Here is a 25,324-nt window from a genome sequence, read left to right as displayed (position 1 = left end):
AGGGGACAGACGGTGTAAGAAACACATAGGTTTTGACATTCACAGTCACATGAGTTGGCAGATAGTGCACCTGGTAGAACGCTCACCTTGCAGTGCTTGGGATCCTGAGTTGAAGCCCCAGCTCCACATGACAGCTGCATGGACAGCAGGGCAGGGCACATGGCTGGTGAAGCCGTGCTGTGTTGTATCTTCCCCCCCCCCCCAAAGATGAATATTGGGCCTAGAAGGCCCACATCCACATCTCTGTGTGTGTGTGTCTGTCACTGTCTCTGCCAATCCATTTCAGGAGGACACAGGCTCACTTCTCTAGATTCTACAAGGACAACGTGTCAGGTGGCCCCGGTTTACTTTTGCTCATACACTGTCCTTACAGAATGTCACTTTGCTCTGCTTAAAGAAAAGACTGGAAGGGCCAGGCTGTGGTCCAGCCAAGGCCACACGTAAAGCACACACCTTATCATGTGCCAGGACCCAGGTTCAAGCCCCTAGTCCCCACCTGCAGGGGGGGAGCTTCACAAGCGGTGAAGCGTTACTGCAGGTGTCTCTCTCTCTCTCTCTCTCTCTCTATATATATATATATATATATATTTCTTCCCTTCCCTTTTGATATCTCTGTCTCTGTGAAAGAAAGGACAGAGGGAGGGAGGGAGGGAGACAAGAAGGGGAGAGGGAGAAAAGACAAGGAAGGAGAGAGACTGGAAGGAGAGAATGACCAGAGGCTAGCAGCGGCTTAGAGCGCTGCCTCTGCAGAGCTTTACTTCCTCTTCTCGGATATGCTTCATACGTACAGTAAATGCAGTTGTTGATACATGTGTAAAATTTTTCAGGTTTTTTTTTTTAGCATAAGAAAAAAAACACCATTTTGATTTTGTCCCTTTAAGAAAACAGATCCCACCAGGAAACAAATTTCTCTTAATGCTGAAGGACAGTAGATCTTTATTTTGAGTGAGTAGCACACGAAGCCAGGCTCACCAGCTCTCCTTCCTCCTTTGAATTAACATCTGTGTTGGCATAATGTGGAGTTTGTTATCCTTTCATCTTTGTGGGCCACTAGGACCTAAGATTGAGATTTCCATCTTGTTCCAAAGCTAGTTCATCTGCTCCACGTGAATCACTGTTCAGACTTCAAAGGCATAGCATTTCCTGTGGCAGGACAGAACATTCACCTGTACAAATGCAAGAACACAGTTACTTATGTTTAAACATGTGGAGAAGGGCGGGGGGGGGGGAAGGAAGACCACAGCACCAAAGCTTCCTTCAGTGCCATGGGGGCGGGACTTGACCCTGGGTCACGCACATGACGAAACAGTGCGGTATCCCAGAGAGCTACTTAGCCAGGCCACATTCCTAGCTTTCAATCAACACCCCTTCCCATCATTTACAGACTATACCTCCTGGCCTCCCCCCACCCCAGCGTCCGGTTAGAAACCTGTCCTGCTGTAAAGTTAACGCGGAGTGTCACTTGGTAATTGCAATAATAACCACACAGCTGTGTTGCCCTCAGCAGAAGCCCCGCGCCAGCTTGGACCGACCTGCCCACACCGAGCTGTGGGGCCAGCGCTGGGTGCTGACCTTAGGAACTCAGACCCCCGCCATCCCCCCGTCTGTCCACCCCTGCATCTCCTGATTTCCTCTTGGCAAGCTCTGTCCTCTGGGCTAGGTGAAGCAGCGTGCATCCCTGGACATGTTCCTGGGCTTGTGCATTTGCAAGGAGACCCTCTTCCACCTAAAGGAACATGTGAGCAGAGCCCCGCAGAAGGAGCCGGGGCCTGCGGCGCTAATAATGAGAACTGACAAGGCGCGTCTGCTGGGTTTATTTATGACCTTCTGCCTTTGTTAGTGCTTGTGAGAAATTTCTCTCTTAACCATAACAATATTTTTGGAGTTTGGCACCGCACAGAGAAATCCCGCCGAGGCCCGGGGCCTCAGACTGGCATCCGTTCAGCTCCAAACAGATTGCTCTGCCTGTTGTACTTCTGCGTTCATTTTTTTTCTCCCCCTCCATCTCTCTTATTTAATTCAGAAGTCATTTCCTCCACCCACCCTTTATATACATGGTTTAAAAGCAAAACAAACAAACAAAAAAACTACAGCTTTCCCTCTCAGAGCCCAAATCCATTTTTCCCCCTTATTACACTGTCTTATCTACTTACCAGCGTGGAGGCAAATTCAAAAGCAGACAAGCTGCAGAAAAAACAAGAAGAGACAGGTTCACAAAAGGCAAGCAGGTCTGTCTTGAGGCCATGCAAGGACAAGGAAGTATAAATATGGTTTATATGGCTCACTGATCCATTCTAAGGGCAGAAGCAGGAGCTTGCTAGAATGACTATTTCAGCTTATAATTTTATTTTATTTTATTATTTTATTTATTATTGGATAGAGACAGAAATCCTGAGTGGAGGGGATGATAGAGAGGGAGAGAGACAGGGAGACACCTGCATCCTGCTTCACCACTTGCGAAGCTTTCCCCCTGCAGGTAGGGATCTGGGGCTCGAACCCTGGTCCTTGTGCACCGTAGTGTGAGTGTGCTTAACCAGGCACGCCACCGCCTGACCCCTCAGGTTATAATTTTATAATGCTCTGCCTGTTACTGTTTCCACTCAGCTCTGGCCTTTCAAACCCCCCTCCCTTATTCTTTCTAGTTTATTTGTTCTCTTCTAAAATTTCCAAATCAAACAAACTTCAAAGGCCTTAGCTAGGAGCATTGTGTTTTAAAGCTACGATGTTCTATGTGTTAACAACTTTACAGTAAACCGTTAACCCCCCCCCCATAAAGTGGGAGGAGGTACAATTTTCTTTGGAAAAGACAGAAAATTGAGGGCTGGAATGATAGCTCACCTGGTAAAGAGTGGGCCTTACAGAGAATGGCACCCTGGGTTCGAACCTGGCACCACATGGGAGGACCATGTACAGTACCCAGGAAGCTCCATGGAGAATAGACCACCACGTACAAGGATCTGGGTTTGAACCCATGCTCGTCCACCTGCAGAGGTGAAGCTTCATGAGCAGTGAAGCAGGGCTGCAGGTGTCTCTCTTTATCTCTCCCTCTCTATCTTCCCGTCCTCTTTTAATTTCTCTGTGTCCTACCCAATAAAATATAAAGAAAAGGGAAAAAAAGAAAAAAAAAAAAAAAGGCTGCTGGGAGTGGTGAATTGGCACCAAGCCCCAGGATAACCCTGGCGGCCAAAACAAGTGTCTCTTCAAGCTCGCCAACAGTGACAAACTAGCCACAAGTGACAGAGACCAGAGCACCACCAGCTCTGTTGCCAGGGATCGAACCTGGGGCCTCACACATCCAAGTCAGAATGCTCTGCCACTCGGCCTCTCCCTGGCCCTGGACGTTGTTTAAATGAGAGAGTGAGAAGTGGCTGCTGTGACTTCTGGGGATCTTCAGTCTCCAAATGCCACAGCCCAAGAAGACTAACGGCAAGCGGGGTGATGGGACTTGGCAGCAGGACACGCGTCTTAAGTTCAGTCCCCAGCACTGCACGTGCCAGGGTGATGTTCTGATTCCCTCTTTCTCACTGATAAATCTGAAGGGGAGAAAAAAAAAACAGACGCCAGCCGCATGAGGAAGGAACACAGAAAAACCCACTTTTCTCAAAGCACCTGTCTGTGTGTTGTTGAGATCTCCTGTTTCTTTTGCACTGACGGGGACTCTTGTTTTAGGGAGCCCTGGGCTGGTATGCTGGGGCCTGGGGCACCAAGAAGCCACCTTATTAAAATGGGCATCGATGTTTTTGCCTGGTGTCTGTTACGTTTCCCTCCAGGCTGTTGCTCTGATGTCTGTCTTTGTCTCAGTCGGGCAGGGATAGTTGAGACCTTGAGAAAATGTGCCTAAGAATCTCTGCCGGGTGCACTGTGAGCCTCTGCAGATGGGTGTCAGGATGTGTCCAGCCGAGCCATGTCCTTTCCCTCTGAGTCTGAACAGCGACCCTGAAAATCCTGACAGTGTTGCTGCCACCGTTTACTCAGCTGCCTCCCTTGCTTTCAGTCCAGTTGTTTCTAGTCTGTTTGTTTGTTTGTTATTTTTTAGAAGTTTCTTTCTTGTTTACCTCCCAGCAGGTATAAATTAATACTCTCATTCACTGAGTCATATAGTGGCTGCATGGTAAAGGCCATTTCCATGTCTAGGGTCCCTTTCATCTTATTTCTTCTCCAAAGAAAACAAACAAACAAAAACACACTTAGCCCAGGGGTGGTGGTTCACCTGGTAACAAGAACACATTACCAGGCGCACGTACCCAAGTTCAAGCCTCGGTCCATATCTGCAGGGTGAAGCTTCACAAGCTGGGAGACGGTGGTTCTTCTTCTTCTAGCGTTTGCCCTTCTTCCGTAGCCAGTCAACAGCGTCAGGTTGAGCCTGATGTCAAGTTTCGAGACCTCCTTTGAATCTGGAGAGGTGGCAGTTGTTGACTATGTGGGTCATAGTCTGTCTGGAGCCGCAGGGGCAGTTCGGGTCATCTCTGGCTCCCCAGCGATGGAACATAGCGGCGCACTGGCCATGGCCTGTTCGATAGCGATTGAGGAGGGCCCAATCATAACGTGCTAGGTCAAAGCCGGGTTGACGCTCGCAGGGGTCTGTGATGAGGTGTTTGTTCTTGACCTCAGCTGACTGCCAGCTCTGTTTCCAAGAGTCTGGAACAGAGAAGTTCAGTGTAGGCGTAGGGGACCAGATTGGGTGACGAGACGTCAAGCGTCGGACAGGGTGGGCGAAGATATCCGCGTGTATTGGCAGGTCCGGTCGAGCGTAGACGTGGGAAATGAACTTAGATGATGCCGCATCCCGACGAATATCTGGCGGGGCGATGTTGCTAAGAACTGGCAGCCGTGGAACGGATGGTTCCAGAAATTATCCTCATGGAGACGGTGCTGTTGGTATCTGTCTCTCTTACTCATCTTCTATCAAAAAGTGAAAAAAGAAAGAAAGAGTGGTGGAGTCGTACAGACACCTAGCCCCAGCAGTCACCCTGGTGCTGAATGAAAGCTTCAGCATTGAGTCAAAAGATAGCTCTTCAAGTCCTAAGATGAAAGAGGAGAATTCTAGGCCTGACCCACCAAGATAATTGCTGTGACGTTTACCTCTGAGGCAGTCGAATATCTGTATTTGTTCATATATGTTGCCTCCTGTGCTTTGTGCTAACTTACATAAATTTGACTGTGGTGGTTTCCTGCTGTTACCTGATTTTCACAGGCTAATTCCCAGATCTGAAACCCACCCACTTCTGCTTCAAAATCTGTGATTTGACCAGGGTTCACACCCCCACTTCCCGCCTGCAGGGCAAGAAGATTCATGAGCAGTGGTGCAGGTCTCTCCTCCTCTACCTGTCTGTCTGTCTGCCTCTCCCCTCTCAATTTTTGTCTGTCCTGTCAAAATAAACAATAAAATCTTGAAATTAATTTGTGATTTACACACACCACAGGGAATCAGTAGACTGATAGAAGGGGCTTAAAAATCAGGTCTCGGGACCTAGAAGGCAAGAGAGTGGAGGCCACTTTGAGACCCCTGTGTGCTTCCTCTGTTGGTGATGCCTGTATGGGGGAGAGAGGGGCAGGACTGAGGGGAATCGTGGGGCAAACTCTTTTCTCTCCTCTAAGGCCTGAGCCCCAGGCCCCAGCTAGTTCCCAGCAAGCCCAGTGCAGCACCAGCTCTGTGTGACATGCAGGCGGCCCTGTGTGTTTGTGTTGCAGAGGGGCGGGGGTAGTAAGTGTTCACCGTGGTAGGCCCCAGGGCTATGAGTCGATACCCACCACCATTACTGCCACCACTGGCCTCTGACCGCTGCCCTGAATAGACCTGTGTCCAGCTCCTTTCCAGAGGCGACAGGGAGAATGTGATTACAGGTTAAGCGCACATGGCGCAAAGCACAAGGACCTGCGTAAAGATCCCGGTTCGAGCCCCCGGCTCCCCACCTGCAGGGGAGTCGCTTCACAGGCCGTGATGCAGGTCTGCAGGTGTCTGTCTTTCTATCCCCCCTCTCTGTCTTCCCCTCCTCTCTCTCCATTTCTCTCTGTCCTATCTAACAATGACAGCATCAGTAACAACAACAATAATAACTACAACAATAATAAAAACGACAAGGGCAACAAAAGGGGAAATAAATATTAAAAATTAAATTAAAAAAGGATGTGATTACAAAGCAGTGGCCTGCTCTTAGGGGAAAATCACCCTGGAAAATCACTCAGGTACTAACAGGTAAGGGGTTAAGTGACCTGCTGCCCCAGCACAAAGGCAAGAAAGAAGCCCCTTTGGAAAACCTCTTCTCATGGTCCAGGAGATGGCGCAGTGGATAAAGCCTTGGACTCTCAAGCTGGAGGTCGTGAGTTCATTCCCTGGCAGCACATGTACCAGAGTGACCTCTGGTTCTTTCTCTCCTCCTGTCTTTTTTCTTAATAAAATAAATAAAATTACTTAATTAATTACTTATTCATGAGAAATATAGGAGGAGAGAAAGAGCCGGACATCACTCTGGTACATGTGCTGGCGGGGATCGAACTCAGGACCTCATGGTTGAAAATCCAGTGCTTTATCCACTGCTCCACCTCCCAGACCACATAAATAAAATCTTTAAAGGAAAAAGTAAACTTATTCTCTAAGCAGGTCAGTGGATCTGAACCAAAAAGGGGGGCTGCATTTTTTTGTTTTTTTTTTAGTCTGTTTAAAGTATTTATTTATTATGGAAGTAGAGAGATAAATCAAAAGGAGAAGATAGAGAAGGCAAGAAAAAGAGACACCTGCAGCCCTGCTCCACCCCTAGGGAAGCTTCCCACATGCAGGTGCCGGCCTGGGGCCGCTGTGACTGCACCACCCTGCGGTGGCGTACTGCTGAGCAGATGCCCAGAGGGCGTGTTTTCAAGTTCCACTTCCAATGGAAAAAAATGTGGCTTCAAAACAGTTCCATCTGTAATCTAGTTGGATGCATCAGATAAAAGTTACCTGGGTTCTCTTCTACAGAGTTCCAAAGTCTTAACAGCAAGATAAAAATTCCATCTGTTGCAGTGAAACCATTACAGGTGTTTTTCTTTTCTTTTCTTTTTCTTTCTTTTTTTTTTTTCCTGCTTTTAACTGCCTCCACATCTGTAAATGATCTTAGACCCAGGTTGTGGGTTTGTGTTGTTGTTCTAAAGGGAGATGTAGATGCCTTTCAGGATGAAACGGGCTCAAGCTCACAGTCTCAGTACTTCTGTCATTGCCATTCTGTTTATGGGGACTCTTGTCTTGGGTTCTGATTGCTTCTCCTCCTCCTCCTCCACCTTTCCCTCCTCCTCCTCCTTCACCTCTCCCTCCTCCTCCTCCTCCATCTCTCCCTCCTCCTCCTCCTTTTTACAACATTATATATATTGGGTAGAGACAAAGAAATTAAGGGAAGGGAGGGACACAGAGAGATACCTGCAGCCCTGCTTCACCACTCATGAAGCTTCCTCCCTGCAGATGGGGACCAGAGACTTGAACCCAAGTCCCTGGGCATGGTAACAGGTGCGTTCAACTGAGTGCGCCACTACCCGGCCGCCTGAGTGGTGGTTTTTCAACCCCACTTCCACCTCTTGCTCTGTGGCTTCTGATACTCACAGCCTCCCACAGACAGGCGTCAGGGAAACAGAACAACCTTCCTCCCCTCCCTGAGGTCCTCAGGATGCTCCCCAGAGCAGGCTCCCTCACACTCTGGGCTCTCTCCCGCCCGCCCCCCCCACACCCCCAGCACTAGGCCTCGTCCTTACAACCCCCTGCCAATGCTCCCCTCTAGTTCACAGTGGAAAAATCAAGCCCAGAAGCTCTGTTGCATCTCTACACCAAGATTCATTAGTAGCGGGATCTGAACTCACACCCTTGTTTCTGGAGTCTGCTCCCTGGCAAAGGCTCAGTGTGCACTGAAAGTCTGCAGAAGTCCTGCAGCAGATAAGTGGGGGCTGGGGTCCCTGAGGAAGGCCCACCGAAGAGCCTTCTCCTGTCCTGGGAGACAGAGGACACCTTGTGAAGGGCTCAGGGATGGTCAGGCTTTGGCACATTGGGGCGGGGGGCAGGTTTAGGTGGGAGTGTTCCGCCTTCTTTCTCTCTCTGCTTCTCCTGTGTCCATTCTGACCCCAAGTGCCACCTCCAGGCTCCTGTCTCTCCTCTCTCCTCACTCTCCTTGCTGTTGGTCTCCACACGCTGGGAGTCCAAGACCAGAAGCACTTTGCGCCGTCAGCACTGGGAGCAGGACTCGCAGGAGAGATCTCTGGCGTTGTAGCTCACTTCCACTCGCTGCTGCCCAGTGTCCTGTCTGTCTCTGCATCCATCTGGATGGGTTTCGGGTCTGTTGCCCCGAGCTTAGAGTGTCTCAAGGTTTGGCTGCTGTGACGCCGACGCAGTGTCTGTGTCTCCCTGTGCCTCAAATATACACCGGCAGGCAGTGGACTTGCTGGGTCATGAGATGAATTCATCTTCAGCACCGCAAAGTGGTCTGCAGATGGCTGTCCAGAGTCGTGCCGCTGAGTTACATCTCCTGTAGCTGGGATTGAAAAGCATGACGTTGATGTTTTTCTCTATCTTCCCTGCCCTGTAACCATGAAATCCCACTTGGAAGGGTTACTGTCATTCAGCAGTGAAACAGCTGCATGAATTTATGTTCCTATTGTACGTGATCTATATCTGTCTTTATACTAATCTTGAGCTGCTCGGGACATGTGTCCATACATACACTCATTACGTAAGCACCTGGGTGAATGTGTGCGGTGGTGTCGACCCTGTACAATGCAGAAAGGCCAGCTCTGCCTGACGGGTGAAATCCCAATAATCACTATAGAAGGAATAGTGGGAATAAAAAGGCAGCTTTACAATGCCAGAGTGGGAATTGCTCGAGGCAGAACATACCAACAAAAGCTGCAAGTATGCACACCAGTTCAGAGAGACTCAGGACACCTGCACAGCTTCAGATCTGTCACCCCTAAGGTCTCCTGCTCACTGTGTGACTTTAACAGATGCCCACAGAGCCCTTCACACCCCTCTGGCAGGAGTTGGAACTTAACGGGCTGGGATCCAGGACTTCTCTGTCATGAGCAAAGTGAGTGGGCCGCTACCCAAAGTGAGCAGCGCAATGGATAAAGCAAGAAGTTCTGAGTTCAGTCCCTGGCATCACATATCCCATGAACCAAAGTGATGCTCTAGTGCTCTCGCGCTTTCTCTCTCTCTCTCTCTCTCTCTCTCTCTCCCCCCCTCTCCCTCCCCTCCTCCTCCCCCTCTCCCTCTCCCTCACCACCTCAATCTTGTGATCCAGGCGACCTCACCTTTAACACCCCTTCACCTGTGCGGTTAATCCCTGTGCCTGACAAGTCACACTGAAGTGTGGCAGGGCTGTGAGCAGCCAGGGAAGATCTGAGGGACTGTCAGAGTGGTGAGTCAAGGTGACATGACATCCTGGGTTGGACTCTGGCTCAGAGTGAGGGCGTCACCGGGAAGCTGGCCCCGCAGGAAGTGGCTTTCTCCTTGTAGGCAGAGCACTGTAGCAATGCCCATTGCATAGGGTGGAGCAGTGCAGAGAAAGGGGTGCCGGGACACTCCGTGCTTTGTCGGCTTTGTCGACTTTGCCCAGGGTCGAAAGTCATTTCAAAATAAAGACTGATGGAGCAGTGGGCTGGAGTAACAAGACGTTGTAACTACATTATACGAAAACATGCGTTTATATCGCCAGGACTTAAAGTGGCCGAGCTTGTATTGCAGAAAATCCTCACCGTCAGGACTGTGACCGTCATCTGTGAGGCTGCTCCTAGGACTGTAGCCCTGTAGAGTAATTGGCCAGTGAACAATCATCCCAAAAGAACCGGAACCAATTATCCTACCAGAAACTAGTTAAATTCCAGCCAGCCCATCCTGGGTTGACGTCTGTGTACTGTTCTTTCTCCTCTGTGGGATGCCTCCAGACTGTTGTTACTAGTGCAAAAGCCGGGGGACCTCCTGGGACAGAGTTCAAAATCTCCTCATAGTTGAGGACAAGACATTGCCCTACCCCGTTGTGTGCAAAGAGAAATTCCCTCCTCCACTCCTCTGCCATATTCTGCCTTTTCTTCCTCGAGATTTAGAATGGGCATGTGTTTCTTCCATTTTGTGAATGGTCGCCTTCTTTTTTAAAGAATCATTTGTGTGTTAAGGGAGGGGGGCCGGGTATCTCTTTGACATACGCAGTGCAGTGTAAGGGATCAGACTTAGGACCTCACACTTGCAAGTCCCATGCTCAGCCACTGAGCCTCCCCCCAACCCCACCCCGTTCATTCACGGCACCCGCTACCTTTCCTGTCGGGAACTTTAACCATTTTAACTAGCTTTCATTTTGGTTTCCGATTTTCCTTAACCAAAGGAAATGTAACCGTCATGCCAATTTTTGCTTCCGGCCGGCTGTCATGCTTCCCTCAGACCCCGGTGCAGTAAAGTACCCGTCTGGCCGATGACCCTCAGAAATGCGCCCCCAAAGTAAGAGTCTCCCATGGAGTCTGCACTGAGGAGAGTGCAGATGGGCAGGGAAAATGCCCCTTCCCCCACACGCGGTCCTGGGCTCCCTCTCTGAGGATGGACTCACACTCGCTCCTGCTATCCCCTCCCCAGCTGGGAAGATGTGTCATTTGCGGGACTCGAGATTGTTTGAAATCCACATCAGATTTTCTTTTTCTTTCTTCCTTCCTTCCTTCCTTCCTTCCTTCCTTCCTTCCTTCCTTCCTTCCTTCTTTCTTTTTCCTTTTCTTTTTTCCCTCCAATCTCTGAAAACCGTGCCTGGTGTAGACTGAAGAGGTACATATTTGTTATTCGCGCACACACATTGAAGCAGAAAGTCAGAGATGAGTAACTCGGAGGGGGGAGTGCTCTTGAGGTCTAGACGTGGAAGGACTGTCATCCCGGAAACCATCTTTTGGACCTTTGTGTTGTTTCTATCCGTTTAGACAGGAGGCCGGGGCTTTGGATTCCTTTGCAGTGTAGACCAGTGAAAGCAGGGGACTGCTGGGAGGCTGGGAACACACCCTTCCGCACAGACCCCTGCTGAAGAGAAGGACCTCTTTCCCTGTGTCTCAGTCAGCTCTGTTACCGGCGCCATTCTAGCATCCAGTTCAAGGGGTGTCGACACCCCAGGTCTGACATGCCGCTTCTAGACCAAGGGCGGAGTAGATGCAGAGTCTGCGAGGTTGGCCAGGCTGGGCTGATGGGGCATCCGCAGGAGGTAGGGGCCGGGGAGTCCGCTGCACACGGGCTGTGCCGTGCGGCAGTGTTGGTACTCAGAGCTCACTGCGTGTGGCCTTGGCAGCTGTGTTTAAGTTCGGAGCCTGTCCGTGCAGGGGCAGTCCCCAGCGTAACCAGCCACACCTGCCTTCTCTCTTGTACCTCATCTAACTCAGGGAGCCCCCACCCCCAGAACAATAGGCTCCAGCCAGAGACACTCTAAGAAAGTGTCCCTGCCTGACTTCCAGACTCACTATTTCTAAAGCTTGGATGAGACCCTACCAGGTTTTACTTTGGAAGATGACTAAGAGACACTCTTTTTGTTCAAGACCATTGAACTGGCATTTGAACCTGTGCTTCCAACCCAAGGGAAGTCACAGCAAGAAATCATTAACTGGATCCTGCGAAACTCCTCAAACAAGAGGCCTGGGCTGCTCTCACTGATTGAAATCCCTCCTGTTTCTGATCGGGTGTTTATCTTTGTGGCCTCCTGGGACCCTTCTAAGCCAGAGATGCCCAAACACCTGTTCTCCTGGTGACCACTCTCACACTGGCAACTTATTCTGTTGGGCACTACCAGCTTAAGGTATCTTGAAGTTGATTTGCTTCTTCAAAAAAAAAAAAGTTCCTTTATTTAATTAAGCAAAGGGGGGGGATTTCTAACTCATTATTGTTGTTATTGATGTTGTCGTTGTTGGATAGGACAGAGAGAAATGGAGAGAGGAGGGAAAGACAGAGGGGGAGAGAAAGACAGACACCTGCAGACCTGTGAAGCGACTCCTATGAAGCAAGTCCCCTGCAGGTGGGGAGCTGGGGGCTCGAACCGGGATCCTTGTGCCGGTCCTTGTGCTTTTTGCCACGTGCACTTAACCCGCTGTGCTACTGCCCGACTCCCCCTTTTTTATGACATGGAGAGGGAGGGAGGGAGAGAGAGAGAGAGATGGAGACAACACTGAAGCTTCCTTCAAAGTGCTGGGTCCCCACATGGCAAAGCAGCACGCTATTCAAGTGCGCTATTCTGCCCACTTAGAACAGGTTTTGTTTATGCTCCCCTCCCACCCCCAAGGCAGTAACCTGCTAAAACAGAAATTAACCAGGGGTCAGAAGTCAGGGATCATTTCTGCCTGAAGTCAGCTACCTGAAATCCAGCTAGCTTCACGCCCAGATCTCAGCAAACCAGATGGGCACACAGAATACTGGCTGGGCCTGGGGGGAGCCCGTGGAGTCCTTGGCTCCCCCCTCACTCCACCCAGGAAAGGGGGAAGGTGTAAGGGCTGCCCCTCTGAAGATCCCTCCCCAAATCAGCTTGCCCCAGAGAGGGATGGCTTGTCAGGGCCTGGATGACAGGAGACACAGTGACCCTCCCCTGTTGCTCAAGGCTCCACAGGTCTGAGAGTTCTTGTAACAGGGAGGACTCAAACCGCTGCCCCACCAGCTCAGCTGTCGCCTGGTGGAGTGTTAGTTACAGAGCTCCTTTGTCAGCTAGGCTGCGAGCTGGAGCCCCCGGCAATCTGCTTTCACTCACACGCTTCCAAGAGAGCTGTCCATAGGCTGCCCTCTGTGCCGGCAGGGCAGGGCAGGGCCACTCTCCCAGGTCTCCTACGTCAGCAGCAGGAGAACTCTAGAACTTTATCCTTATGAGCCCTCTGCTCCCCAGTCAGTTTGTGAGCCTGATGGCTTATGAACACAGGGAAAGCCACTGCTCTTCTGTTTTTCTCCTGATAGTCCCTGGACCCGCTTGATGAGTAACAGGAGTGTTTGTTCATGCCTTTGCAGCTTCACTTTCAGTCACACACACACACACACACACACACACACACACACACACACACACACACACACACACCACATTCTCAAGCATAACGTAGAATTTAAAGGGAGGACAGGCAAGGTGCTGGGAAGTCATGCGGGGATTTGAAAACATTTCAGAGGAACTGTTTGGTGTTTATTTATTTATTTCCTTTTTGTTGCCCTTATTGTTTTTATTGTTGTGGTAGTTATTATTGTTATTGATGTCATTGTTGTTGGATAGAACAGAGAAAAATGGAAAGAGGAAGGAAAGACGGGGGCGAGGGGGAGAGAAAGACACCTGCAGACCTGCTTCACCGCCTGTGAAGCAACTCCCCTGCAGGTGGGGAGCCAGGGGCTCGAATTGGGATCCTTACACCAGTCCTTGCACTTTGCGCCACATGCGCTTAACCCACTGCGCTACCATCCAAGTCCCTGGTGTTTATTTTTTATCTGAAGAAAGACTTGCACGCAAGGATGTGCCAAAAAAAAAAAAAAAAAAGAAGAAGAAGAAGAAGAAGGGGGGGAAGAGAGAGAGAGAATGGGAGTCCCCAGGGTTCTGGTCTTGGCATACTCAACTGAGTACACAAGTTACCATGTGCAAGGATGCAGGTTCAAGTCCCTGGTCTCCACCTGCAGGAGAGAAGCTTTGGAAGCAGTGAAGCAGGGCTGCAGGTATCTCCCTCTTTGTCTCTTCCTTTCTGTCACCCCCTTCCCTCCTGATTTCTCTCCCTGTCAAATAAATAAATGAGCTATATTTAAACATATATATGATTTTTAATTATGGGCTTTTCATTGTATTTTCAGTATCCTTCTCTGTGTATTATAATCGATGATGATGGTTTTATTTATTTATTTTTTTCTAAAAGAGAGAAGACAGGGCACCACTCTAGTGCATGCAGTGCCAGGGACTGAACCAGGAACCTCAGACGTGCAAGTCTGACACTCTCCCAGCTGAGTCCCCTCCCTGCGCGCCAGACTGGTTCTTTGCTCCTGGAGCCCTTTGTCAAGGCCTTTGTTCCTTAGAGCCACCCTGACAGGTGCTAGGCTCAGATCCCTGTAGGCAGGGGACAGTCTGCATGGCTCCGGGCCCCGTGTATCACCCACTGCCATGTGCAGCTGGGCCCTCACCCTCTCTGCCTCCAAGTCCTGCTCACAGCTGTCCCCTCTACTCTGTCACCAGCTGGCGACTGTGGGCTCAGAAGGGGCTGCCTGGGGATAGGGGCTTCTGGGCTCATTCAGGACCCAAACCCCTGCCACCCCAGCCCACCAGGCCCTCACAGCCAGAGGCTCACACCCAATCATCTCCAATGCAGGGACATGGGGTCCAGTCCCCGATTTCCCTTTCCACACTTCAGTGTGTGGACACCTCCGTCTGCTGGCTGAGGTGTTGCTTCGAGACTCAGGTCGCTGCCCTGGCGTCCGAGTGTGAGGATTCCACATGGGGCGCCAAGGCTCCTGGGATCCCCTTCCCTCCAGCAGAGCATCTGCATCTGGCTAACATGAGGCCTGCTGAGGACGTGAAGCTCACACAGCCTGCTACCAGTGGAACGGCATAAGCGGGGGAGTTAGGTTTTCATGTCTCTAAATTCTGGAAACATCATCATTTCGTTGGCCTCATTTGATTTTGAAGATTTCTGATTTTTTTTTTTCTGGAAGTGATATTTTTCAGTCTATGCTGATCGACTAATGGGTTTGTTATTCATCAGCACAGCTGAGGGACATGGGAGTTTGTGTAGCATTTTAGAGGATAATTTTTCAGGGCACTATAATAGTCCAGTTTCACAGTTGGTAGTATTTGATTTGACTTTCCTTTATCGCTGCCAGTTTTCCTTGCCTGCACAAACCTACTACTCCCAGCACACACCTTTATTTTCCCTTCCAGATACAGCGTAAGAGACAGAGAGGAGACACACACACACACACACACACACAGCCACCACTCACAAAGCTTCCCCTTTGCACCGTGCTGAGGGCTCAAATGGTTTCTTGCGCACAGTGAAAGTTGTAATTTACCGGGTGAAACTGTCCCCCACCCCCTTAGAGGTTATTCACAGCACAGAGAGATTTAGTTTTTCTATCCTTTCCACTTTTCTGGGGGTTCCCATCAGATATTCTTTACTTGGCATTCTGGTTTAATTTTTTTTTTTTTTGTTATCAGAGACAGAGAAATTGAGGGGGGGATAAGGAGAGAGAGACAGAGACAGAGAGACACCTGCAGACCTGCTTCCCCGCTGCAGGGGGGGATCAGGGCCTTGAACCCAGGTCCTTGTGCACCGTTAATGTGTGCACTTAATGAGGTGTGCCACCGCCTGCTGGATCCCTGACAGTTTCAGGGCTTGGGAGGGGTGCAGTAGGAGGAGCCTTGGACTGTCAAGCATGAAGTCCTGGGTTTGATTCCTGGTATCACATGTACCAAGCAGAGTGACGCTCTAGTGTGTCTCTTCTATCTCGCTCTCCCTCTCCCTCCCCCCATTAACAAGTCTGTCAAATTATCGGGCACTCTATTATATAAAAGAAGTTAATGGCACAACACAACTGAACACTACACATGACCTTGCTGGGAGACTCAGAGCCTGGTCCCGAGTTGATTCAGTGGCATCTTGGGGTACCCGTGAACCCCATCCGTTCACTGTGCCTCCTTTGCACTTCCTAGTTTCAAGTCCCCCCTACAAAGCCTGATCACCTTCCTGCACCCGCTCCCAGCCCTAGTTTGAGAAGTCCCAGCAGTCGGCAGCGAGGTAAAATTAAACGTTAATAACATTGAGTGCGTGGAGGCAGTCAATTAAGGTTGAGTGTGTGAGGCAGAGTCTCGTAACCAGGTGCCTCTGATCCCAATCTGCAACGCTTAGCCCTAGATTATGCAGACAAATAGCTTTCCCACTGCTGCTCCGCCCTGAGAACTCCCACAGCGCCCAGGCTGGACGTCCAGGCTGCCAGGGATCTGGGCCTTGAGGCCTCTCACGAGCCTGCACTTGCCGAGCTCTTGTGGGACTCACCCCGCCCCAGACAGGGGCCACTCACGGGACAGGCTGACACCAAGTTTGCCCTGCTCTGCTTCAGAAGGGCACAGAGAGACAAGCTCCTCCTCTCTCAGTGCGCGCCTAGCACTGCGGTGACCCAGGGCTTCTGTAGTGACCCCGAGACAGAAAGAAAGAATCACATCATCGCGGCTGAGAGAAGAGCTGGGAGGAGTGGCACCGGGTTCCTCTCGAGAGGTGGAGTCACCGAGTATCACACCTGCAAGACACAGCCTCCACCTGTCCGCTGAGCCTGCGTACATAGTGCTGTGTCAGGTACAGACGTCGTCAGGGTGTGCGTATTTGAATAGTCTCTCTCCTAGCACGTGAGCCAGTCTATAGCAGACTGGTTAGCTCCAGTTCTCGGGGTCTTCTCAGCATCTGTGTTCACTCTGCAAGTCCTGACCTTACCCCAAGGAAGAGTTCAGGGGTGCCAGAGAAGGCTTCTTTAGCCTTGCAGGGCCTTTCGGCCTATTGTCTGTGTTTACCCTCATCTTGGGCAAACATCCCTGGAGGCTGGAGACAGGAAGCACAGAGAAGGAGATGGATTTCTGACGTGACTGTCTAATACAAAGTTCAAATAATTAAAGAAATGGGTCACATCTCCAGATACTAGGAATCACACAGTCTTAGCCCAGCACCTTCATCAGCGGGGCTGTAACCCAGCTGGTGCCTCTGACCCGCTGCACCGGAGTTCCTGCGTCTGCCAAATGGAAAGTTAGAAAGTGTGACAGCCGGGGCCGGGGGGTGGAGCACCTGGTTGAGCGCACATGTCACCATGCACAAGGACCCGGGTTCAAGTCCCTAGTCCGCACATGCTGGGTGAAAGCTTCATGAGTGGTAAAGCAGGGCTGCAGGTGTCTCTCTGTCTCCCCCTTCTCAATTTCTGTCTGTCTCTACACAATAAATAAATAAATACAATTAAAAAATTTTTAAGTGGCAGTCAAAACAGGCATTCAGATTGCTGAGCTTCACATTGTCAGAAAGAAGGTGTAAGGCCAGGACCCTTCTGCCTGCATGGTGGCGTTCATATCATCATCTGTATAGCTATGACTCTGTGTGGTGTGTTTTTTATTTAATTTTCATATTATCTTTATTTACTTATTGGATAGAGACAGCCAGAAATTGAGAGGGGAGGGGAATGATAGAGAGGGAGAGAGCCAGAGACACCTGCTTCACCACTTGCAAAGCTTTCCCCCTGCAGGTGAGGAGTGGGGACTGGAACCCAGGTCCTTGCACACTGTGGTGTATACGCTCAACCAGGTGCACCACCACTCAGCCCCTTGTGTTGATGTTTTTTGAAAATATATATTTTTTTCACGGAGAGAGAAAGCAGTTGAGAAGGGAGGTATAGAGAGAGACTTTCAGCATTGCTTCTCCAGTCATGAAAATATCCCCCCCCCCCCCCCGCAGGTGGGGACTACAGGCTTGAACTTGAGTCTTTACACACCATAATGTGTGCGCTCAACCACATATACAGTGCACTGCGAGTCCCCTAGTTTAGGGGATTTTATTTTGTTTGTCTGTTTGGCATAGAGAGAGAGATGACTGCACGGACATTTCCTTTGTTTGGCAGAGAGAGAGAGAGAGAGAGAGAGAGAGAGATGACTGCACGGACACTTCCTTCAGTGCATTGGGGACTGGATTTGTATCCAGGCAGTGCACATTGCAAAGCAGCTCCGGTATATTCTTTTAGTGTCATGTGAAAATCGGCACACCCCTGTTTTATTACAGTGGAACTTGTGCAGCAACTTAAAAATGTAGGACCTTCGCACCCTGGCCCGCAGCCTCAGCAGCCCTGCGACATCGGCCCCTGCGCAGATGCCCCACAGCCTGCAGCGCTCAGCTGCTCGGGGGTCCTGATGCGGTCTGTTAAGTCACTCCCATCTTTCCACGGCAAGCCCTGTCTCTTTGCTTGCTGTGGCTCTCTGAACTGGATGGTCAAACTGGAACCCAGTACCGGCCGTCATGAAAGAGCACTGTACTCTGTCTCTGCCCCTTGTCGGGGAGATGAGATCTCCAGGACTTACCTCAGGAGACCCCAGCAAGGGCTCCCAACAGCAGGTGTTCTGCATTGCTTTTTTTTTTGGGGGGGTGCCACCCAGAACAGTCTCCCCCCAGCTCCCAGGGGAAAGGGCTCCACAAAGGGCCTTTTGGTAGGGCATCCGTGCAGCTCAGTGAACCTGTTCTTTCTGTCTTTCCAGGACCTGTCGGGCTCCATCGACGACCTCCCCACGGGAACGGAAGCCACCTTGAGCTCTGCGGTCAGCGCCTCCGGGTCCACGAGCAGCCAGGGTGACCAGAGCAACCCAGCCCAGTCACCCTTCTCTCCACACGCGTCTCCCCACCTCTCCAGCATCCCCGGGGGCCCCTCGCCCTCCCCCGTCGGCTCCCCCGTCGGCAGCAACCAGTCCCGGTCGGGCCCCATCTCTCCTGCAAGTATTCCAGGTACTTTCGCGCTCGATCCAACTCCCGGCTGGCCCTGGGCAAGAGGGGGCACTCGGGGACCCCAGCAGCCACAGACACGGCACTGCTTTACTTCTTTTTATCTTTATTATTCCATCATTTTATTTTATTTTGGATAGAGACAGAGAAATCAAGAGGGAAGAGGAAAAGGAGGCAGAGAGACACCTGCAGCCCTGCTTCACTGCACATGCACCTTCCCCCCTGCCAGTGGGGAGCGGGGGCTTGAACCCAGGTTCTCTGTGCACTGTGACATGTGAGCTGTACAAAGTGCGTCACCACCCAGAGCCCCATAACTCACTACTTAGTTTTATTTAACCACATATGAGAAGCATAGCTATGGGGACCTTCACATAGCCACCCAAGAGCTCCAGTTCTATTTATTATTATTATTATTATTAGAGAGAGAGAGACACCAGAGCCCTGCTTAACTCTGGCTTCTGATGGTGCTGGGGTTTGAACCTACGATCTCAGAGTCTCAGGCATGAGAGCCTTTTGCAGAGCTCCTGTGCTGTCTCCCCAGCCCAGAGCCCCAGTGCTTAAAAACGCCCCACCATTGCATGTGAACACCCAGTGGCCGACACCTCTGATGGCTTGGGAATCTCTGCGTCCGTCGCACATTCGCCTCCTCCAGGAGGTGTTTCGCACTTGTCTCTCAGAGCATGTGCTTGGGACAGTGTTCAGTTAGGTCCTCTGGTGACAGGAGAGGCCGGCCAGGGAGTGTCCGCTGTCACTGCACAGTTTTTCCTCCCCCCGCGGCTCCTGCTTGCTGAAGTGCTTCCCGCGTCTGTTGTCTCAGCCTCCTCGTGGGCCAGCACACCCTGTTCGTGGGGAGAAGGGCTCACTTCTCAGTTCATAGAACGCCATCACGTTCCAGGGGACGTGCGATCCAGCAGCATCAGCGGTCACCTCCCTTCTCCACGGCTGCCCCCTCTGGTGTCTGCGGGGCTGTCTGCTTATTGGCCTGCTGCCTCACCCTCATCCTTATCCCGCTAGCTCACAGCAAACGCCACCCACCCTTCTCATCAAGCAGACAAAACGCAAGATAGCCCCGACACATTTCTGTAGGAAAACAGAGGAAACTCCGTCGTGACTTTTCCGAAAACCCAGTGTTTCCCTGTGTGACTTTTGCCAGCTGTGTATAGGTTTTCTTCCAGAAAGCGCCCCTGACTTACCAGTGCTGATCACTGCTGGATTCTCTGGTAGCTAGTTAAAAGCATGATTGAGACCAGGCAGTGAGCGCCTGGTAAAGTGCACACCCTACAGTGCAGAAGGACCCAGGTTCAAGGCTCCACTCCCCACCTGCAGGGGCGAAGCTTCCCCAGCAGTGGAGCAGGGCTGCAGATGTCTCTCTCTGTCCTTCCCCCATCTCTGTCTTCCCCTCCTTTCTCAGTTGTCCTATCAAAAGGAAAAATACCACCAGGAAGCGTGAGCGGGAACTTTGCTCCCACCCCTTTTCCTTTTTAACCATTTTACTTTTTTACTCGGAAAGTTTCTCGTGTGGGAGGGGGCTGAGGAAAGAACATAGTGGCTGTGCAAAAAGCCTTTCATGTCTGAGGCACCAAAAGTCCCCGGTTCAGTCCCCAGCACCACCTTGAGCCAGCTCTGAGCAGTGCCCCCGCTCAGTGCCAGCTCACACAGCCATCCTAAATGAGTGCGTCACCTCTGCTCTACAAACGCTAGCAAGGGGACTCCCTGCGGCCCCACAGCACCCCCAAGGAATGACTAAAAAGTGGTCACAGAAATACTCAGACGGCTGAGGCGGGGCACAGATGGGGGTGAGGAGACAGGAGGAAACCGCCGTCAGCTGGAGCGCTGGCTGCACCTGTTATCGGAGTGGACTCCTGTGTTCAGAGAAAGGCTCGTTTCGTACGCAGCATGTTCCGTGCGCGTAGATTCACATACAAATACTGGGAGTCGGGCGGTAGCGCAGCGGGTTAAGTGCACATGCACAAACAAAGCGCAAGGACCAGTGCAGGGATCCCAGTTCGAGCCCCCGGCCCCCACCTGTGGAGGGGGGGTCACTTCACAGGTGGTGAAGCAGGTCTGCAGGTGTCTGTCTTTCACTCCCCTTCTCTGTCTTCCCCTCCTCTCTCCATTTCTCTCTGTCCTATCCAACAACGATGACAGTAACAACAACAATAATAATAACAACAGCAAGGGCAACAAAGGGGAAAAAATAGCCTCCAGGAGCAGTGGATTTGTAGTGCAGGCACCGAGCCCCAGCCATAACCCTAGAGGCAAAAAAAAATTAAATAATAATCAAACTGCATTTGTCCTAGGAGGACTCACCCCTTTTAGCGTTGGCTCAGAAGCACTTTTCTTAATAACCCAAGTAAAAAGATGTGAAAATGCTGGGGTTTTGTCCCGTGAAATCCCCTTGCCAGATATTCCGTCTGGTGACTTTCACTCCAGTGGAGAGTTGGAGGTTCCGGCGTGTCTGCGTGGGTCACGACGTGGCACAGGACACCCTTGTTACTTTCTAGGGATTTGGGAAGGTGACCCTGGCCTTTGTCCCTAGCCTTCATGACACCCATGCACTCTGAGGAAATCCGGCCAGCCCGATTGTCATATTTTCCTGCTAAGATCCAGTGCTTTTGACCAGCTGGTGGAGAATTGAACAGAGAAGTAAGTAAGAACTCCAGGGAGTGTGTCCTGACTGCCTGGAAGAAACAGGAAGGAAAAGATGCTGGTACTGAGCACCCGTCTCGCTCCACGCTCACTAAACTCTGACACGTTCATGTGTCAGTCCATCCACTCTAAGTTCTAAATTACGTGGACGTGCTGGGTCACCACAAACACACACACTAGCCTGCTTTCCCCTGGGCTCCTGTAAGTGACCCTGGTCTTGGGTCTGGTTCTGGAAGATGGAGGAGTCGCGGATTTGGGTGGTGGGCACAGCCTGAAACTACACCTCTGTAGTCTTATCATCTTGTACACTAAAAAGTCACTAGTAAAAGAAAAAGACAAGAATCTCTTTAAAAATTAGAAAAGCACAAACCCATCTTGGTAAAAAAAAAAAAAAAAAAACAGAAGAGAATGTTAGCAAGCAAATAATTCAGCTGTACACTAAGAAACGAATGTATCCTGACCTCATGAGGTTTCTTACAGGAGTGCGTTCCGTTAATATAGGTTTTAAAGGGGGGAGGGATCTCCTTTAATAAAACCCAATGTCCAATTACAGTTAAAACCAATACTCAAGGCAGTAGCATTTGATCATACTATCTCACCACAGTAGAATGGATATGCCTTAGAGTTTAAATGTAAATTACGTTACATTATGTAGTATTGAATCATCAGCGTTGCCACTAAGATCCAGACAAGGCAAGGATGACCACAGTCTCTCCTTCCAGTCACTGTTCTGGAGATATGAGACAGGACAGCTCACAGACAGAAGAATGAGCACTGAAGAAATGAAACCATCTCCAGTTACAGATGCCATCATGGTAGACCCGGAAAGCTCCATAGAATCAACCACGCCAAATTAACTCGAACTGTGAAAGGATTCCATACGACAGCAGGTTATAAAATCACAATACAAAAAACAATAATCTTCCCCTCTGTAGACAAACAGTTTAAAGATCTAATCGAGGAGATCCCATTTGTAAAAGTAGCAGAGAAGATCAAATACCTCAGAATAAATTTAACAAAGTGTGCGTGGTTTCCAAGTCCCTAAAGGGAAGGAACTAAAGCAAACATGAACAATTGAAAGGCGTCTTCTATTCTTGAGTAAGTTGAACGCAAGTCATCAATTCTCCATGAGTTAATTTGTAATATCAGTATAATCTGACAAAAGTAGTACTGTTATTTTTTTATATATTGAGACCCGTTCATACAAAGGTTGATAATTAAAAAAAAAAAAATGCTATGGGGCCAGGCATTGGCACACCAGCACGCTCAAGGACCAGGGTTCCAGTCTCCGGCCCCCACCTGCAGGGGGGAAGCTTCACAAGTGGTAAAGCAGGGCCGCAGATGTCTCTCTGTCTCTCTCCCTCCCTATCACACCCTTCCCTCTTGATCTCTTTCTGTCTCTATCCAATAAATAAAATAAGAAGGAGCAAACATTTTTTAAAAGACAGTCTAGTAGTCTTGCAGATTAATTTAAAACTCAATTAATAATTGCTGGGAGATGAGTTATCAGAGTGACATTTGCAAAACAGATGAAATGAGATTTCAGATCTTACACCATACATGAATTCCCAATACATCATGACAAAGCTGTCTATACATGTGCTTAAAGAAAGTTGGAGGCAGACTCCTCTGTAACAGTGTGTGTGAGGGGGGAGGCCCTCCTAACTGTAACTCGGTTCACAGTCAGTGAATATACCACTATTCATAATCTCTGCTGCGTTTATTTATTTATTTTTTCATTGAAAGACACCATAAGCAGAATCTAATGGCAGCTGACACACCAGGAGAAGATAAGTCACACTTATCAACTTTGGTCCCAAAGGGATTTTGCTAGTGGGGATATCAACTGGTTCAAAGCCCCAGGACAGAATTTTTGAAATGTATCCCCTTTTCAACCAATACTACTACGTCAAGGAACTTAGCACGTGAAGACAAACCCCACAATAAGAATGAATTACTTAAAGCAAACATAAAAGATTAGAAACAACCTAAATTCCCAGATTTTGAAGAATGGCTGGATCAACTATGGACTATTCACACAAAGAAATACTATACGTTAGTTTTTTAAGTGAAGAAATTCGTACAGTCACTAAAGCTTTTATCAAAGGATATAAGCATATGTATAGGGCCTCGAGTTCAGTCCCTGGTATCACATACACCAGAATGATGCTCTGGTCCCTTCTCTCTCATTCCTTCCCCCCCCCCCCCCACACACACACCACCTCCCACCATTAATAAATCTTTTTTTAAAACTTAAGTGAAGAAAAATGATAGCAAGTACTTTCCAAAATATGCCACAAAGTGAAAACAGTATAACCCAAGAAAGGTCTAGGGTATAATAAAATAGCTTTATGCCTTCTCATTCATGCAGTGAGACTGAAAGCAATAAACCTCAAACTTGATAATATTAACTTGTTGGGGTGTTTTTATCTTTTTTTAATACTTTATTTTTATTTTAATGAAACAGAGAGCTACAGAGAGGAGCACACAAAAAAGAAAGACCAGAGTACTGCTCAGCTCTGGCTTATGGTGGTGTCGAGGATTGAACCTGGGACTTCAGAGCCTCGGTCACAAAAGTCTTTTGCAGAACCATCATGCTGTCTTCCCCAGCCCAGGTTTTCTGAGAACCAGAGAAGTGCTGCACGTGCCTGGAAGGTATCAGAGCAGCAAAGCCAGAGGAGGAGAAGTATTTGCAAACAGAACACAAACACATTGCATGGCTGGTTTTCAAAATAAGGGGGTAGGGGAGTGATTCTAAAATCATCTTTTGTGTCTGATAGATTTAATTCAGAAATGATTTTAATGGTAAGAAGAGGGTTTCTTAAACAGAGGGAGAGAGAGAGAGAGAGAGAGAAATTGATTTCTGTCTAGCTAGCTAGCTGTCTAGCTTCCTTTCTTCCTCTAAGATCTCCGGCACAAGGACATGGCTTTTTCATGACATACTTCCCCAAGTGCATAACCTCATTTCAGTCTTGAAAAAACACCAGACTAGACCAAATTAAGGAACCTCCTATAAAAACACTAATCAACATTCGACAAAAAGCACCTGGGTCATAACCTCAAAGGAAAGACTGAGAGTCTATTTTAGCCTGGAGTTGGCGAAGGAGACATCACTGAATGCGATGTAGAACCCGAAAATGGAGCCAAAGACATGGAGTCGGGGAACTGGGTGAACCCCAGAGAAGATCTTTAGTTAGTAATATCAGACCACGCAAAGTCACTCTAAACAATCAAATGGTGGCCACGTAAAGTGTGACTGACCAAGGAAGTAGCTCACAGGCTATGAAGCACCTATTTATACTGGCAGGTGACTTTTCTCTAAGTCTAACATGCATCTTCAAATGGAAGTTTTCTTTTCTTTTTTTATGCAGTACTGAGGAAATAACCTAGGGCCTTGGATCCCTTAGATCCACAGAACAGCCTCCTCATCCCAACTTTTCATTCTGCACCGCGAGAGGGAGAGGAAAGAGACACCACCACCTATGGAGTTTCTTCTGGTGCTGTTCTTGGTGCCTCCAAGTGGTGCTGGGGTCATCGCCCATCCAGATGAACTATCTCCCAGCCCTACAGCCAAAGCTTTTAAATAAAGAGGTGTGGACTTGAGCTGGAAGTTTCCAGCCATTGTAAATGAAGGGAATACATGGGGTGTCTTTGTAAAAAAAAACTTAGTCTTCAGGGTAACCTTGGGTTTTTTTTTCCCCCCACCTGTGGCAATACTCACATCTAAGAAGCGCTCACCAGACTGAAAGGTTTTACTCATGCCACAGGTGTGCCTTAGAAACCCACAGTTTTGAAGATGATTTTTTTGGTTCATGCAGTTTAGGTGAAGAGGAATTCCTTTGTGTAAATCAGACACAGCTGAGCTTCCTGCATTTTCTTCTGCAAAGACATTTTCAGACTTGCTGTCTGCTCTGACCGGGGCAGCCCCTGTGTGGTTATGGGGATGACATTATGTCTCGGCAACTGTGAAGCCGCTGGTAGGAAGACACGGCCTGAAAGGAAATAGAGAACTCAGCATATTCGGAGGCAGTCTGTCTTCACCTTGGAAAGGCCCATGTGGGTTCTGGAAAGCAGAGATCGGATGGGGGGTGGCGCATCTGGTGTTACCTTACTCGGTGACCCGGGTTCAAGCCCCTGCTCCCCACCTGCACAGGGGAAGTTTCACTAGCAGTGGAGCATTGTTGCAAGTATCTCTCTCTGTCTCAACCCAAAATTAATTAATTGGAAAAAAAAAAAAGCA

General features: G+C 49.5%; 1 protein-coding gene across 6 annotated transcripts in view; it reads left to right on the top strand.

Moving 5' to 3' along the window:
* Positions 1 to 25,324, top strand: part of ARID1B (AT-rich interaction domain 1B) — a 301,939-nt gene that overhangs the window by 197,707 nt on the left and 78,908 nt on the right. For all 6 annotated transcript variants that reach the window (XM_060205256.1, XM_060205257.1, XM_060205255.1 and 3 more), the window contains one exon: positions 18,195 to 18,438. In XM_060205256.1, coding sequence (XP_060061239.1) covers positions 18,195 to 18,438 — 244 coding nt within the window. The remainder of the gene's footprint in view (positions 1 to 18,194; positions 18,439 to 25,324) is intronic.

The sequence above is a fragment of the Erinaceus europaeus genome, chromosome 13, assembly GCF_950295315.1.
Source record: "Erinaceus europaeus chromosome 13, mEriEur2.1, whole genome shotgun sequence".
Classification (NCBI taxonomy): domain Eukaryota; kingdom Metazoa; phylum Chordata; class Mammalia; order Eulipotyphla; family Erinaceidae; genus Erinaceus; species Erinaceus europaeus.
Note: the sequence above shows the minus strand (reverse complement) of the source record. Positions and strands in the feature narration are given on the sequence as shown.